Source organism: Crocodylus siamensis, chromosome 1 (genome assembly GCF_052110815.1).
Source record: "Crocodylus siamensis isolate JL-2025a chromosome 1, ASM5211081v1, whole genome shotgun sequence".
Taxonomy (NCBI): domain Eukaryota; kingdom Metazoa; phylum Chordata; order Crocodylia; family Crocodylidae; genus Crocodylus; species Crocodylus siamensis.
The window spans coordinates 191163681-191177378 of NC_143395.1; the positions used below are offsets into that span (position 1 = coordinate 191163681).

Genomic DNA, 13698 nt, shown 5'->3' on the forward strand with positions numbered 1-13698 from the left:
GACATTGGGTTAGTTCAATTACCATTGCAAATTAATTCTGCTACTGAGTCCCCTTGATAGAGAATGATCTGCTTAAAACTCTTCCAGGATTTTTCTTATATTGTCCTCATAGATTTTGAAGACAGATGGGACCAAACTGCATTGTCCTGAAAGACAGCAGCTGATTGCAAATAGAGATGTACTGACCTGCATGACAGGGTCCTGACTACTGGGTGGTTTTGAACATTGGACTATAAAGGCTGGTTTTGGTAACAGCAATGAATTGAGAGCCAGTGGTGGTGTGGAGGTTAGAGAGACGCATACCAATGTGGGCCTCATTGAAAAGGAATGATGCTGCATCCTATAAAGCTGGAGCCTTTCTGGGTTGTTTCCACATTCAGTCCAAGCCACAGAAAATTACCATATCCAAGTTTTGATGGTGTTGAACCTGAGAAGTGTTATGGCCAGAGCTCCTCTGACAAAAACGGGGTTCAAGGTCCTAGCATGCAGAATAGAAAGTATTTCAACACTGGCAATGTCTGGTCATATAGAACCATACAGAGTCTAACAGATTCCCAAGGCTTCACATTACTGTGATGAATGTGGTACAGGCCAGAATTAAGCCACTATCAAAACCAGTTCTACAAACCACTTCCTCTCCTGGGCAGCACAGCTGCATCCTTCCAAGGGCTTCCTCTGAGAGAGCTATCCTGTAGCCATTGCTGACATTTCTTTGATGGTGTTGGTCCCTTTTGTGGAAATGAGATGTGCACCTGGATACTACTGGAGTCCTGCTGATGAGAGCTCCTGACATCTCACTCCATCAAGTGGTTTCATGCAAGCACTGAATGGAAGAAGAGTTGGGGTGGACAAAGGAGATCCCAACACAGCTTTGCAGGTGAGATACTGTTATTCCATCTTGTTGGAAAGGAATGAGTTGGGGCCTTTGTAGTTGCTTCAGTGACCTCTTCAGCTAGATAATATAAACAGGTCAGCAATACCTTGTCATCAGCTTTGTTAAAAGTGGCCAAAGAATATTACCACTGAGATATGACTTCTGTCTATTGCCATGTTGAAATCCAATAATGTTGTGAAATCTGTCTGCATGTCCAGTTGCAATGAATCCAAAATATGTCACATTCTTAGAATTTGTTATTTTTTCCATGATTTTTGCCTAGAAATAGAAAATCAGAGATGCTACATAGAAATTTTATCTATCAGGCAGTGGATTTTTGAGTTCTGGTCTGGCAATAGGGCTTGTGAGTTTGCTTTGTTAGTTTGCTTTGCTAACAAATTGATTATTCCTGCTTGACACAGGCAAGTTTGACTTGCATGAGGCCCCATGGACATGGGACTGTTTTTGGGTGGTGGGGTTAAGTATTTTTCAGGAACTCAGAGCTTTCTTCAAGGCTGAACGTGTCATGCACAGTTAGGCATGGTGGACTAGCTAAAGCCATCTGCTCCATTGAAGATTTTTTCTGGTCTCCTTGAGCGAGTTTGTTTGATCTTATCTGTGCAGTAGAACGAGAACTCTTTGTAAAGCTTGATGCTTGTTTCTGATGTTTGCATTATGCGGTTGTGTTGATTAGCTTGTTCACTCTGCAGAATAGCTCAGTCAGCTGTGTATTCATTTGCATTTGTTCCGACAGAAGATGGATCTTTTTGCTTCTTTCAGTGACAGTAGCATATTCCTAATGGCTGACAAATGAGTTGTTGGTGTTCATCTATCTTGTCGCGGGTGAATCCTTTATGGGCAAAACACAGGCTGTCTTAATGAGTGACCTTATTCTGCTATCTTTGAAATCCATGAGAAAACTTTCCCTGACTTCAATGAGGCAGAATCAAGCCTGGTATTTCTCTCTGTAGTATACCATACTGTTACTTGGTGGAAAACATCCTGAAGGATAGCAGGGCTGTAACAGGCCCACCTGCAAATATTTCCCAAACATAATGCCTATAGACGAGAGAGGACATTTCCCTCCCCAGCGGCGGATGAGGCACAGAAGCTTTCAGCTCTTTACCATCCCTATGGGCTGATGGGGAAAGCCAAATCCAATTTCTTAGCCTCACCACCTACTTTAAGCTTAAACTGTGAGGACTGTTCTCAGTGTATTTTTTTTCACATTCAAATATAAATGCTTTTAAACATCAACATTTTTTAAGCTACCATCTTCTGGTTATATACTTTATGAATTCCAGCTATTGTAATTGCACAAATCATCTGTTACTGCACTACATGTTTTAAGTTTATAATTTAGGTGACGTATTTTAATGATTAAACAAATGAAGAGGTTTCCTTTTTCTGAGCTGGGAATATGGATTTGGAGTCTATGGAAATAATTTTCAGAAGTGCCTCAGTAACTTAATATCCTAAATCACATTTTCAAAAGTTACAGAAGATTGGACTCACAAGGGCATGTAAGCAGGTAGATGCTTAGCAAGATTTTCAAAGGTGCCTTGATGCCCAATTCATGAGTCACTCATTACCTATGGGAGTTATTGAGGAGGAATATCCACACAAGCATTCTTTCCTCCTTTAAACCATTTCTTGGTACGAACCAATGGCTTTGGTGAGAAATGGAGGTTCCTTTTCAGGGTCCAAGGGAGTGTCAAGTAATGACTGGTTTTTATGATTGCCCAGGGCCAAATACAGACACATTCAGATCAACTGAATGATTCCCATTGATTTCAGCGAGCATAGGGTCCAGCCAGTTCTCCAAGGTAGTAACATTCCCTGGAAGATTTCTATAATGACTGGTATTGTGAAGTTCTACTTTCCTACAGTTTGCTGCAAGGGTCCAATGTGTGGTTCAGATTCGTTTGTTGCAAACCATATTGAAATTTAAAAAAAACTTTTTTTGGTCCAGAAATCCTTTTAAGTAACTGCTGTTAAAAAATGCATTTGGCCTCTTTCTTCTACAGCAGTGCTTGTCAGTTTTTTAGATTCAAGACACTCTTCAATAGATGTCAGGTATCCTTTGATAGACTCAAGGCACCCCATGGACAATGCCAGCTCTTAGTTTTTCTTCCTTTCTTGACTACAGAAAAATAATAGAGAAGTTCTTCTGTTGCAAAAAACTCAGAAGGATCACAATAAGTCAATGTTTTTAACACTAAGGGTTGCTATTTTATCTTGTGAATGTTTGCACACCTGACAGTGCTAATATTGTATGGTACCCCATGGCAGCCTTGAAAGGCACCCCAGGGTGCTATGGCACCCTGGTTACATATGATTGCTTTACAACTGTGGTTTCAAAGACTTTTCATGTATTGATGCCAGAAAGTGAGTTCTGCTTTGTGCTGTTGAGACTGTAGTCGATTCAGAGGAATCTTTTTAGTAAATTAGCTGCCACAGATTTAGTTGTCTAGAAAAGCTACAAAAAGTTTTGAATGATTAGGAAGATTAGATATAATGTTAGCCAACCACTGGAAAGATCAGTGCATGCTCTTTAGGTATCATATAGCACCTAATTGTCTTGTAACTTGTGCAGTCAGGTCAGCTAAAAAAAGATCACATGGCAATGTTAACAAATTATTTCATTAATCTGATAATCTGATGAGGCATCCATTGCAGTACACTCATTGCACGAATTGTAGGATTTTAAAATATAATCACAATTATATTTTGTCTAATTACACATAGTAAATACATTGCAATTAAAGAAGCTGCATCAGTTATTAGTGGAATTACACGCTGCTAAAAAGACACAAACATAATTATAATGCATTTAATGTAATACAGTTTCAATATTTCTGGGGTTTGCAGAATTTTTATCAGTCCATTTTACTTGAGAAAGCTGTAATCTATCATTGCAAGGCTAATTTACTGAAGCTTCTAAGGCATGACCATAAGCAATTTAAGGAGGCTTTTATGTTGTCTGACTCTCTTCCAGTAAGTATTGATTAACTGCATATCTGATCATACAATGGGCATATCAAATCTCACTGCCTGTGGGAGTTCAGTACTGTGATTCCTGTGGATCGTAATGTGTGTAGCTGACTTAGCCCTCTACAATTTGCTCAGGAAAGCGTTCCTTGCTCTAGCGACCAGTACATTTTCAGGCAGTGGGACTACCTGAATGACTACAGGCTACTTTCATACAGAAGAGTTTTTACATATCAGTCCTTAAATGGGCAAAAAATTGAATGTAAAGCAAGGATTAAATAACTAAAATGTGCTGTTTTTAAAATGCCCCCTGACCCAATAGGAGTTAGGCATCTAACTGTCTTTTGCTGTTGCAGAATTGCCAGTTTTCTTGTAGCTTTTGGTGTGTGTAAAAGCTTTTAACTAACTCTTTTGAACACTTGAAGTCCCATTCATGGAGAAAAGCACGGTGTGTGGATAATTTAGCCCTGCAAAAAGGTCTCAGTTGACTTTGAATGAGAATTCCATGCATAGATCCACCTAGTTATAGACAGACTTTCGCTAGCAATGTTTGTGACTGTTGATTTATTTTAAATGTGGAGTTAATTTCAGTGTCACAAAACATACATGTTATTTATGCAGGCACTGCCTATCTGTTTTAACCCAACTAATTCTTGCTTTCTAGAATCAAAGCAAGTCTGTTTGCTTTTATGATTAATGAATAGTTTGAATTTCATTCAAATTAAATCTCATGAGAGAAAAAGACATGCTTCTACTTTTTCTGACATCAAGATATCTTCTCTATATACAGGTTAGCTTTGGAACAGTAATGATTTTTCTAACATTTTAAAGGTGAAATGTATCCTTGGGCAGAAGACCAGTACACGACCTCTGCACCACTTAACTCCTGTTCAGACCTTTAGAACTGGGTTATGGTTGGCCCCGAGAAGAGCACAGAACATGTACCAACCTTCTGCAAAAGAATGAATTTAGCATTAAAAGAAAACAGGCTAGCGACATATTCTCTCTGTCAGAATGCTATGCATGGAGTACTACACATGAAGGGAAAGAAATACCTTCTCTCTGGCATTATAGTCTATGGGTGCAGACAGAAGTGACAGTTTTTCCCGATCTGGCTCCTGAAAGCACTCTGCAGCTGTGACCACACAGACATGCACAGCTACAAAGTGTCTTAAAACGGCCCAATCCCACAAAAATCTGAACCCCACATTGCATGAGGGTTCAGATGAAACATTTCAAAAGAGAGCACCTTCAGTAATTTGTCTGCTTGCCTCCCAGCCTGTTGCTTTTTTCAGAATAGGAGGGGGGAAAGGGAGCAGAAGGAGTTTGGCCTGGGGGTTTTTGAGCCCAAGGTGGGGGGACTCCAATTCACCCACCCCACCCTCCAGCACCAGCTGGGAACCCCTAGACTGAGCTCCCTCTGTTCCCTTTTCCCCCTTCCCATTCTGAAAATAGGGTGGGCTGGGAGGAAGGAGGGGCCATTGCTAGGGGAAACTGGTTGCATGCTGGCAGGTAGCAGCTAGATTCCCCTCCCCCCTGGAACCAGCAGTGAACTTCTGTTTGCTCTGGGGGATCATTGTAACTCATAACGCTTCCTGCAAAGCCTTCTCAGTTACAGCGGGGAGCTGCACATCTGTCAGTGCCCTGTCGCTTGTGATTGCAGATCTAATTTGGATCTAGGTAATCTTTTTTGTATTTGAGGGGGTTTTTTTCCTTTGGAAAAATAGTTCATTCACTGAAAATCATTATTGTTTGTTATCCAACTGCTTCTGAATTTCTACTAAATTTAGCAAATAGTTTAGGACAAAAGAGTAGAAATCAGTTTCTGGAAAGTGTTAATGTTTCATTTTCAAGTTTTTGTTTTTATTGAAATGCTTCCTCCCCTTTCCCCTCCAAAAAAAAATTAATGGAAGATTTCGTTTCAGGTCCAATGAAATTTTTCAGTCAACCGGAAATGATTCTTTCCCCTTAGTTTTTCAGTTCTGCTAATGAACCAGAAAATCAGTTACTTTCCCAGCTCTCTTTTTTTAATGTCTAGAGTAAAGCTTAATGGAATTTAGTAAAGTTCCAAAGCAGGTAAAAATCAATGAGTGTTTTGCTTCCTCCCTGCCCCCTTCCCCCCATAGTTTTCATGCAGAACTATAAATGTCTGTTACTGAGCCCAGGTTCTTTCTAAAAATTCATGAACCTCAGGAAATTTTCCAGTCAGATCGGCTTGGGGTTTGTAATGTAATGCAATACAAAACTGGATGCATTTCAGGAATTTTTAGTTCAGACATTTCATACTTCTCTGCTTTATCATCTTATTGCAGGGTAAATGTGAAATTCCAGAACTCTGACTTGGGCAGCAAATTGACATTATAACCATAGACTTATGGGCCATATTCTGCTCATCTTACCTATGCACTTAGTGCCAATGGGGATTTCCTGTGCACAAGAAATATGATACTGGGCTCTAGGTCTATTTTGATAGCATCAGCCCTTGCTTGTTTTACCCAATCCTAAGTAAGGAGTCTTTTTTTTTGACTCAGCTGAGAATTTTCCACAATAAGAAAAGCATGATCACCATGACAGTCTGTTAGTAACCTAAAATATTTTTTCTCTTGTAGATATTTAGCAAAATAGACAAAGAGCAGAATACTAAGCTGGTACAAATGAGCTTTGGATTTGGTCCAAAATATTAAACAACCACATGAGCTTTGGGATAGCACTAGTACAGCCATCTTTGCCATCCTTTCAGGTGAATTACTGTTGCTTATGGTGCCAACTGGTTTGAGAAACTCCTGCTTTCATTCCTTTGTGAAAAGGAGTCACTTTGTTAGACATCAACATTCCACAGTGAAACAGCTGCTTTTTAAAAGGAGCTGAAAACATTAAACTGGAATGATGCTGGATACCTGGAAACCTGAACTGAAAATACACCTTTTATACTTATTGTTAACAAGCAAATCATTTCACGGTAACTGATTGATCATTTATATGAGATTTTTCCCTTTAGAACAAAGCAAATGGGTAAAATACCTTCTGTTGAGATTCCACTATTATACTGCATTCATTTTAGCACTATAGAAGCACAGACATTATAGATGAAAAGGAGTTATTAGCTTATCTAGTCCATTCCCTAATAATGTAGTATTGTTCCCTATACTCCATTTCTGGTGCTTTGCTAAGTGGTATAACATTACACTTCTAGAAAATGCTCCACGCTGAAGTTTGATATTTTACCCCCCCCCCCCAAAAAAAATTAAAGGTAGTGCTATACGGAGTAACAGGAATGAACAATAACTGGGGACTTTTCTCTTTGGAGACATGTATTTGCTCTTGCTGTGAAACTGCAGCAAGATGGAATCTTCTTGACAGAATTAAACTTCATCCTTCAGCAATCAGTATAGGGAAAGGTGAGATTTCCCAATTCTTGTTTTAAATTCATCCAACTCTGCAAATCTGACTATCAGATTTATGCACTAGTCTCCCTCCATGTAAGGTTGTCTGTAGTGCAGGGGCGAGCAATTATTTTGGACGGAGGGCCACTTACTCAGTTTTGGCAAGCCATCGAGGGTCTCATGACAGGTGTCAGGGGCAGATATTAATTTTCTAAATTTTTTAGGGGCCCCACAGGCCAGATAGAATGGCCTGGCGGGCCACATCTGGCTTTTGAGCTGCATTTTGTCCACCCCTGCTGTTGTGTGTTATAATGAGCTGTATTCTGCTATTATTTCCCATGCAAAATTCCTGTCTTCTTCACTGAGAGTTGCATCGGACATGATGGAAGGGAACATCTACTGTTTTATGTGTGCTTTCATTTAGCTTTTGCCTGCTCTTGAATCACCTGAGGGAAATATTCAGATGGTGCATACATAAATATTGTACTTGAAAGTACATTGGAACACATTCACTACCCTTTTTGGTGGTACTAGGGCTTGATCCAAAGCCCACTCAAAGATCTGCACTGATTCCAGTCAGCTCTGGAATCAGTACTTTTGCCATTAACAGGAGCCACCCATGCACAGATTAAGCAAACTAAAATACTTTTTTTGCAGGTCAATCCATTACATAAAGCCAGCAAAGCCATGTCAGCTAACCTCAGACACAAATACTCTCTTTCACACGCACACATTTAAAGGGCTCCAATGATTGCTTATAATTGCACATAATAAACAGTTCTTGGAGTATGCTGTTTGCATACTGAAGCAATCTGAACTTACCTCCTTGCTCATCCAACATAACCAAAGTCCTGATACCAGCATCTTTACTCTACATTCCAAGAGTGGTTCCAAGGTAAGGAAAAAGAGAAGGATAAAAAGAGAGAAAAGTGGGGGAGGGAGAGAGAGAAAGAGAGGAAAAAGAGAGATCAGTGAGAGAATAATTAGTCTTAGATATTGGGATTTAAGAAGACAAAAGAAAATCAGTGAAAAGAATGACAATAGCTCATAGGTCCTAAGGGCTAGTGGAGTAATCAAAAACTCTTGTATGAATGGGTACTGGATGGGAAACCGAGTATTCTCCATTGCATTATAAGCCTATCAGTGATCTTTTGGATACTCAGTTGAGTTGGCCTGACCGGAGCTGAGTTGGCCTGGCCTTGTTAACCTGGCCTATCTGGAGCTGCCACTGCTACTGGGTTGGGCTGGAAGGAGACAGGCAGTATCTGTAGCTCTGACCCCGGGTCAGGGTTGAGGCTGGAACTGGAGCCTCAGTAACTGCATGCTGCCCCCTCTCCCCACTCTCCCCTGCCACTTTGTACTCGATTCCAAGGTGAGAGGCTTTCCCTCTTCATATTAAATGGCAGGGGGGGAACATACCTTGTCTTGGAATCAAGTAAATATGCTATTTAATGTGAACAGACAACAGCTTTTTAGGTACAAAGGTTTAATAAATTTAAAGTCCAAGCCAAATCTCAACTGAATCCAGTGGGAAGACTCCCATTAGCAATGATGGGGGGGTTTTACAGATAGCATTTTCAAAACAGCTCAGTGTTGACCTTGCTTTTTTCCTACTGAGGGTGAGGGGAGTTTTGCCATCCTCTTCATTAAGAGCAGAGGTAGGTCAAAGCTGAGTACTTTTAAAGATCCTGACTACCTCTTCCAATGGAAAAGCATCCTCGACAAATGTGGCATTTGCATTTACTGTCCTTGTTTTGTAACATGGTAATGTGGTATTATTTCTAGGTATTTTCTTTGGTTCTGGCCATCACAGAGGTTGTACCCGAACAAAGACCAGAGGGTCAGACACTGATGTCTGTATTTGGTATTTAATTTATTTGTTTTCAATACTAAGCTGTATTTCATAGCTCTTTTTTTAATTTTGTAAAGGAAAAGCAGACCCATCCTGCTCAGTACAACAATAATGATAATGAATAATTAATAGTCTAAATTTCCTGTGTCTGTTGCATTTCAGGAGTCAAGCAAGCAAGACTACTGCAGAATATTGACACCTTGGTAATAAATAATGGTTACTGGCAAGGGGTCTCCTCTAAGTGCACAGGAAATAGTTGCACTGCTTCATCAACATCTATTTACTTAATAGCATGATGCCCCTATGTTGCAGACAAGGATTGCTGTCTCCATTTGGCGGATGCATTGGAAGATTCAGTTACAAGCCCAAGGATGTGCTGGAACTCTAGGAATGCCAGGGAACCAGAACCCAGTGCCCTGTCTCTTATTTTTGTGTTTTTGTCAAAAGTATCCTTCCTCCACAGAGCTAACACAGAACTCGGTCTTCCAGCATTCGATATCCTGAGGCAAATATTCCATGCATACTGCTTTTCTTGTAATGGCCAGCTCCTGCCTCTGTCTGGAAACTGGGGTGGATGTCTGTGCTGCCTACCAGGCTGTTGGCTGCCTAGTCCATGAGCTCCTTGTGCTGAGTGCTCTGAGGCAGTCTGGCAGCATGTGCGACGCATTGGCTCAGCTGCACAACTGACTTCCTAACACACTCGAGGACTGCTCAGCTGTCAGAGCCTGCCCAGCTCCTCTCTGTGCTCAGGCCAGTCGCAAGCAATATGAGTGCCTGTACTCCTGTTTCTGTCCCACGCTATCTACTGAACTGTAGCCAGCAGGTGGCTGGTTTAAAAAAAAATGTCCACCTGCTTCTGTCATCTCCCTTTCAGTGAATTCAAAAGGAGAGTGAGGGTGGAGAAAGGAGAAGCCAGCTACATTCTTCTTCCCCAGGCTCCCCTGAGCCCTACAGCTGTTCATTTCTGGTCCTTTGGCAAGCAGCATCAGATTGCTCAGAGGGGTACTCTGGCTTCTCCTCTCTCCTTCCTTGACCTCCTGCTCATTGACGCAGTCTGTACTCTCAGACATGGTTCCCTTCCAAATGTGGGCCCCTGAGGACCTGCAATTCTGTTTGTGATCTGACAAGTATTGTCAGTTTTCATCAAACCTGTTAGGCTTAGAAAAAGCCAGATACAGTTAAATACCAAATACAGACATCAGTGTCTGACCCTCTGGTCTTTGCTCGGGTACAACCTCTGTGATGGCCAGAACCAAAGAAATTAATAAACAATAAATATGTGTTTTCTAGAGGCATTTGGAATTTTTGTCTAATATACAGCTTGTATTTTTGTAACCTGCAAATGTAACTCGTAACTGTTTGTGGAACTGACTAGGCCTCAAAGACAAAGCTATAGCTGTGAAATTAGCTGACCCAATGGTTCTTTGTTGCTCAGAATCTAGGCTTGATGATGATAAAAACTGGATTCAACCACCTGGCCTACCCAGCACATTCCAGGAAAGCACATCTCAAAAAAGCATAGTCAGAGAGTCCTAAAGGGGTTGGATTTAGGCGGAGTAATGTTAATTTCAAACCTGAAGATGCTGCATTGCAATTTGCTTATTGGATAAACCCAAGTCTGGGTAGTAACCTTTTATAATTATTTTTAACACCTTTTAATTCCATCAGTTGGGGATGCCTGACTTCACTGGAATCACCCAGTGCGCACCTGGCATTGAGGGACTGCCAATAAGTTGCCGACCCATGTCTGTCTATTTGTTGTTTTCAACAGCCAGTGGCTGATACCGTCACAGTGCCCTGCTAGTCTGTGACAGATTGATCTATTTATCTGTTGTTATTATTTACTATTAGCTCTTTAATATTGCATTATCTGCTTTTATTGCATTTATCTTTCTGTTAACGTGTGTGTGTGTGTGTGTGTGTGTGTGTGTGTGTGTGTGTGTGTGTGTGTGTTATAATAAACTTGCCATTGCTTTCCTCCCAACTCTGCCTCCCCGATTCCAAACCAAACAGCCTAGTGGCTAAATTGATATACTCACAGTGCCCAGCTGGCCTGTGACAAACCTCCATTCATAGAGCTTTGCTGGGAGGAAGATTGCACCACTGGCCCATAAACTTTACAGTTGGTGCCAAATCCTTTTGTGCAAATCTTTGCACTGAGCAACATGGGTGCAGCTGTCGTGTACCTACCTGGCCAGGTGTGCTGTTGTGCTTTATCAAGCCATACCATATTTGTTATCAAGGAGGCTTGGTGTATGTGTCCACAGTGATAATACATTGGCAAAACTCCAAGAATTTAATTGACAGTGGAGTGAATAGATGTATGGACATTTGAGGTCTGCAAAAAGCCTATTGAAGCTCATAAAAAGAAATCTGCTGACGTGAACAGTAGTTGGATCTGGCACCAAGTGATAATCTTTCCCTTTTTCAATATTCTTTGATTTTTCTTTTCAGCTTCTTTCACTGAAATTTGGGCTAAGGCCAGATTTTCAAAAGACTTGCTCCCATTTGGGCACCTAAAATGATGCAGACTTTCACACATGCTAAGGACCCAGGAGCTCCAATTATGTTTGACCTTGGGACAAAACAGGATTTGCCACACAAACAGAATGTATTCTGTTCACTGATGTGGTTGTAAAACTGTGGTGAGGGCAGGAAATGACCTTTAATATGTAGCTTCTGCCATGGACGTATTTACAAAGATGTAGGATCTGCAATCTCTTATGAAATTGAATGGGAAATTTCATTTTTTTGTAAATGCAGAGCAGATACATGGAGTAGCCCATACCAAAGACACGAGAAGAATGCAAATGGTGCATGGGACTCTATAGTGCACATGAGTTCCTTGTAGTGCAGGACCTTATCCCTTGTTATTTAAGGCAGGGTTTCCAAATTACTAAATGCAGCATTCTCTTTTCAGTTTGGCTGATGTTTACCTTCGTCTTTCCTTTGTATCTGAGAAAAGAATTGGGACCATCATGTATTGCCAAAGCACTTCTGATACCTGAACACCTGATACTTATGTTCTTTTAAAAAGAAAATACAAGGTATGTAATGCATTTCTAAATGAGTGCTGTAGGCTGCAGTCCTCTCAAGGCAGTATAATCTTTGCCAGATGGGCCTGCCATAATATGTCCACCCCAACTCTAGAAATGAATAGTCTGTCTCCCTGTCCTCTCAGGTTTTGGTCTTTGCAGAGGCTGGCAGGATATGTGCCAGTTAGTACAAATAAAACATTGTGTTTTTGTTTTTGTGAAGTGGACACATCTCAAGTTGAAATTGGAGGACTGACACCACCAAAAACATTCACATAAACTATGGAACAGCCATCAGATGGTTATGACCAAGGCCCCTCTCCTTCAGTGGTTTCACACATGAAACTTCACTGGAAGCACTGGATTTTTACAAGATTTAGAATGATAAATCTATGGCTTCCAGGACTTGGTTGCTTCCATCCCAAGCTGTTTTTGAACCAGGGACTCTGAATATTTAAAGCTTAAGCACATTAACAGAATAATACAATTTATATAAAATAAAAAATCTGAAAAAAAAATCCTTCCACATCCTTCCAACTTCTGCATTTTAAATGACAGTAACACAGCCTTTTAATAAATGTCCTGATCAAAGAAGCTTTTGAATGCAAGACACTTGGTACCAAGTCTCTCCTGATGAAGCATGTCTTGCATCTGAAAGTTTGTCCAACTCCGCTACGCAGTGGGTGCATTTACACATGTGCTTTACTGGAGAGTAGACTAATTCGCTCTGCAGTACAGCATCACCATCTATGCATGCGCTGGTATTAGGGCACAGTAAATTAATTAACTCTGCTGTAAGGTAAGATTGTTGGGCACAATACTATCTTATGGTGGAGTACTTATATGTGCTGAAATGCACGTGTAGACAGTGACCAGGGCTGGCTGGGGCATGAGGGTGCCAAAATGCAAGGGTTGCCTGCCATCTAGCTCCTCTCTTTAGCACCCTCATGCCCCAACCAGGCCTTCCACCACCCAGTGTTGCCACCCTGAACTTGGGGCTGACCCCCTGGGTGCCCTGCCAGCCCAGGGTTGCTCTACCCCAGCTCAAAGTGCCGTAGTCCTGGGCACGTATAGATGCTGTGCTAGGGAGCAGTTGATTCTGGCACAAACTGTGTCAGTTATTGCTCTGCCTTAATTGTATGTGTAGATGCACCCAATTAGTCCAATAAAAGGTATCACCCCAAGAAATCCTAGCCTCTTGCATAATTTCTGGACTGTCATGGCTACAATACCACACTGTAGTACCTGATCAAAGAGAATCTGAGTTTATGTTAATCTTTAAATGTGTGAGTAATCCAGTTGCAGCTAAGGAAATTATTTATGTGTTTCAAGTGAATTACATGTTCTGATGTTTTCTTGTCAAAGGTCAAAATGATGTTTTCTGATTAGAAAGCCAGAACCTGCAATTTTAAAACTGTTGCACCCTAATTCCATTCTTAGACGCATCATTGTAAAACTGGTTTTACTGCAGGAAAAACCAATGCAACTGAGAGTAGAATTTGGATCCCTCATGGATTTCATAGAGTACATTACCCTCCATCTTCTGTAACAGGGTTTTTTATT

At 41.0% G+C, this 13698-nt stretch overlaps 1 protein-coding gene across 1 annotated transcript in view; it reads right to left on the reverse strand.

The window, feature by feature from the left end:
- Positions 1–13698, reverse strand: part of SNAP25 (synaptosome associated protein 25) — a 95059-nt gene that overhangs the window by 20335 nt on the left and 61026 nt on the right. Inside the window, exon 4 of the mRNA XM_090051413.1 lies at positions 8071–8119. Within this exon, the coding sequence (XP_089907539.1) occupies positions 8071–8119 (49 nt within the window). The remainder of the gene's footprint in view (positions 1–8070; positions 8120–13698) is intronic.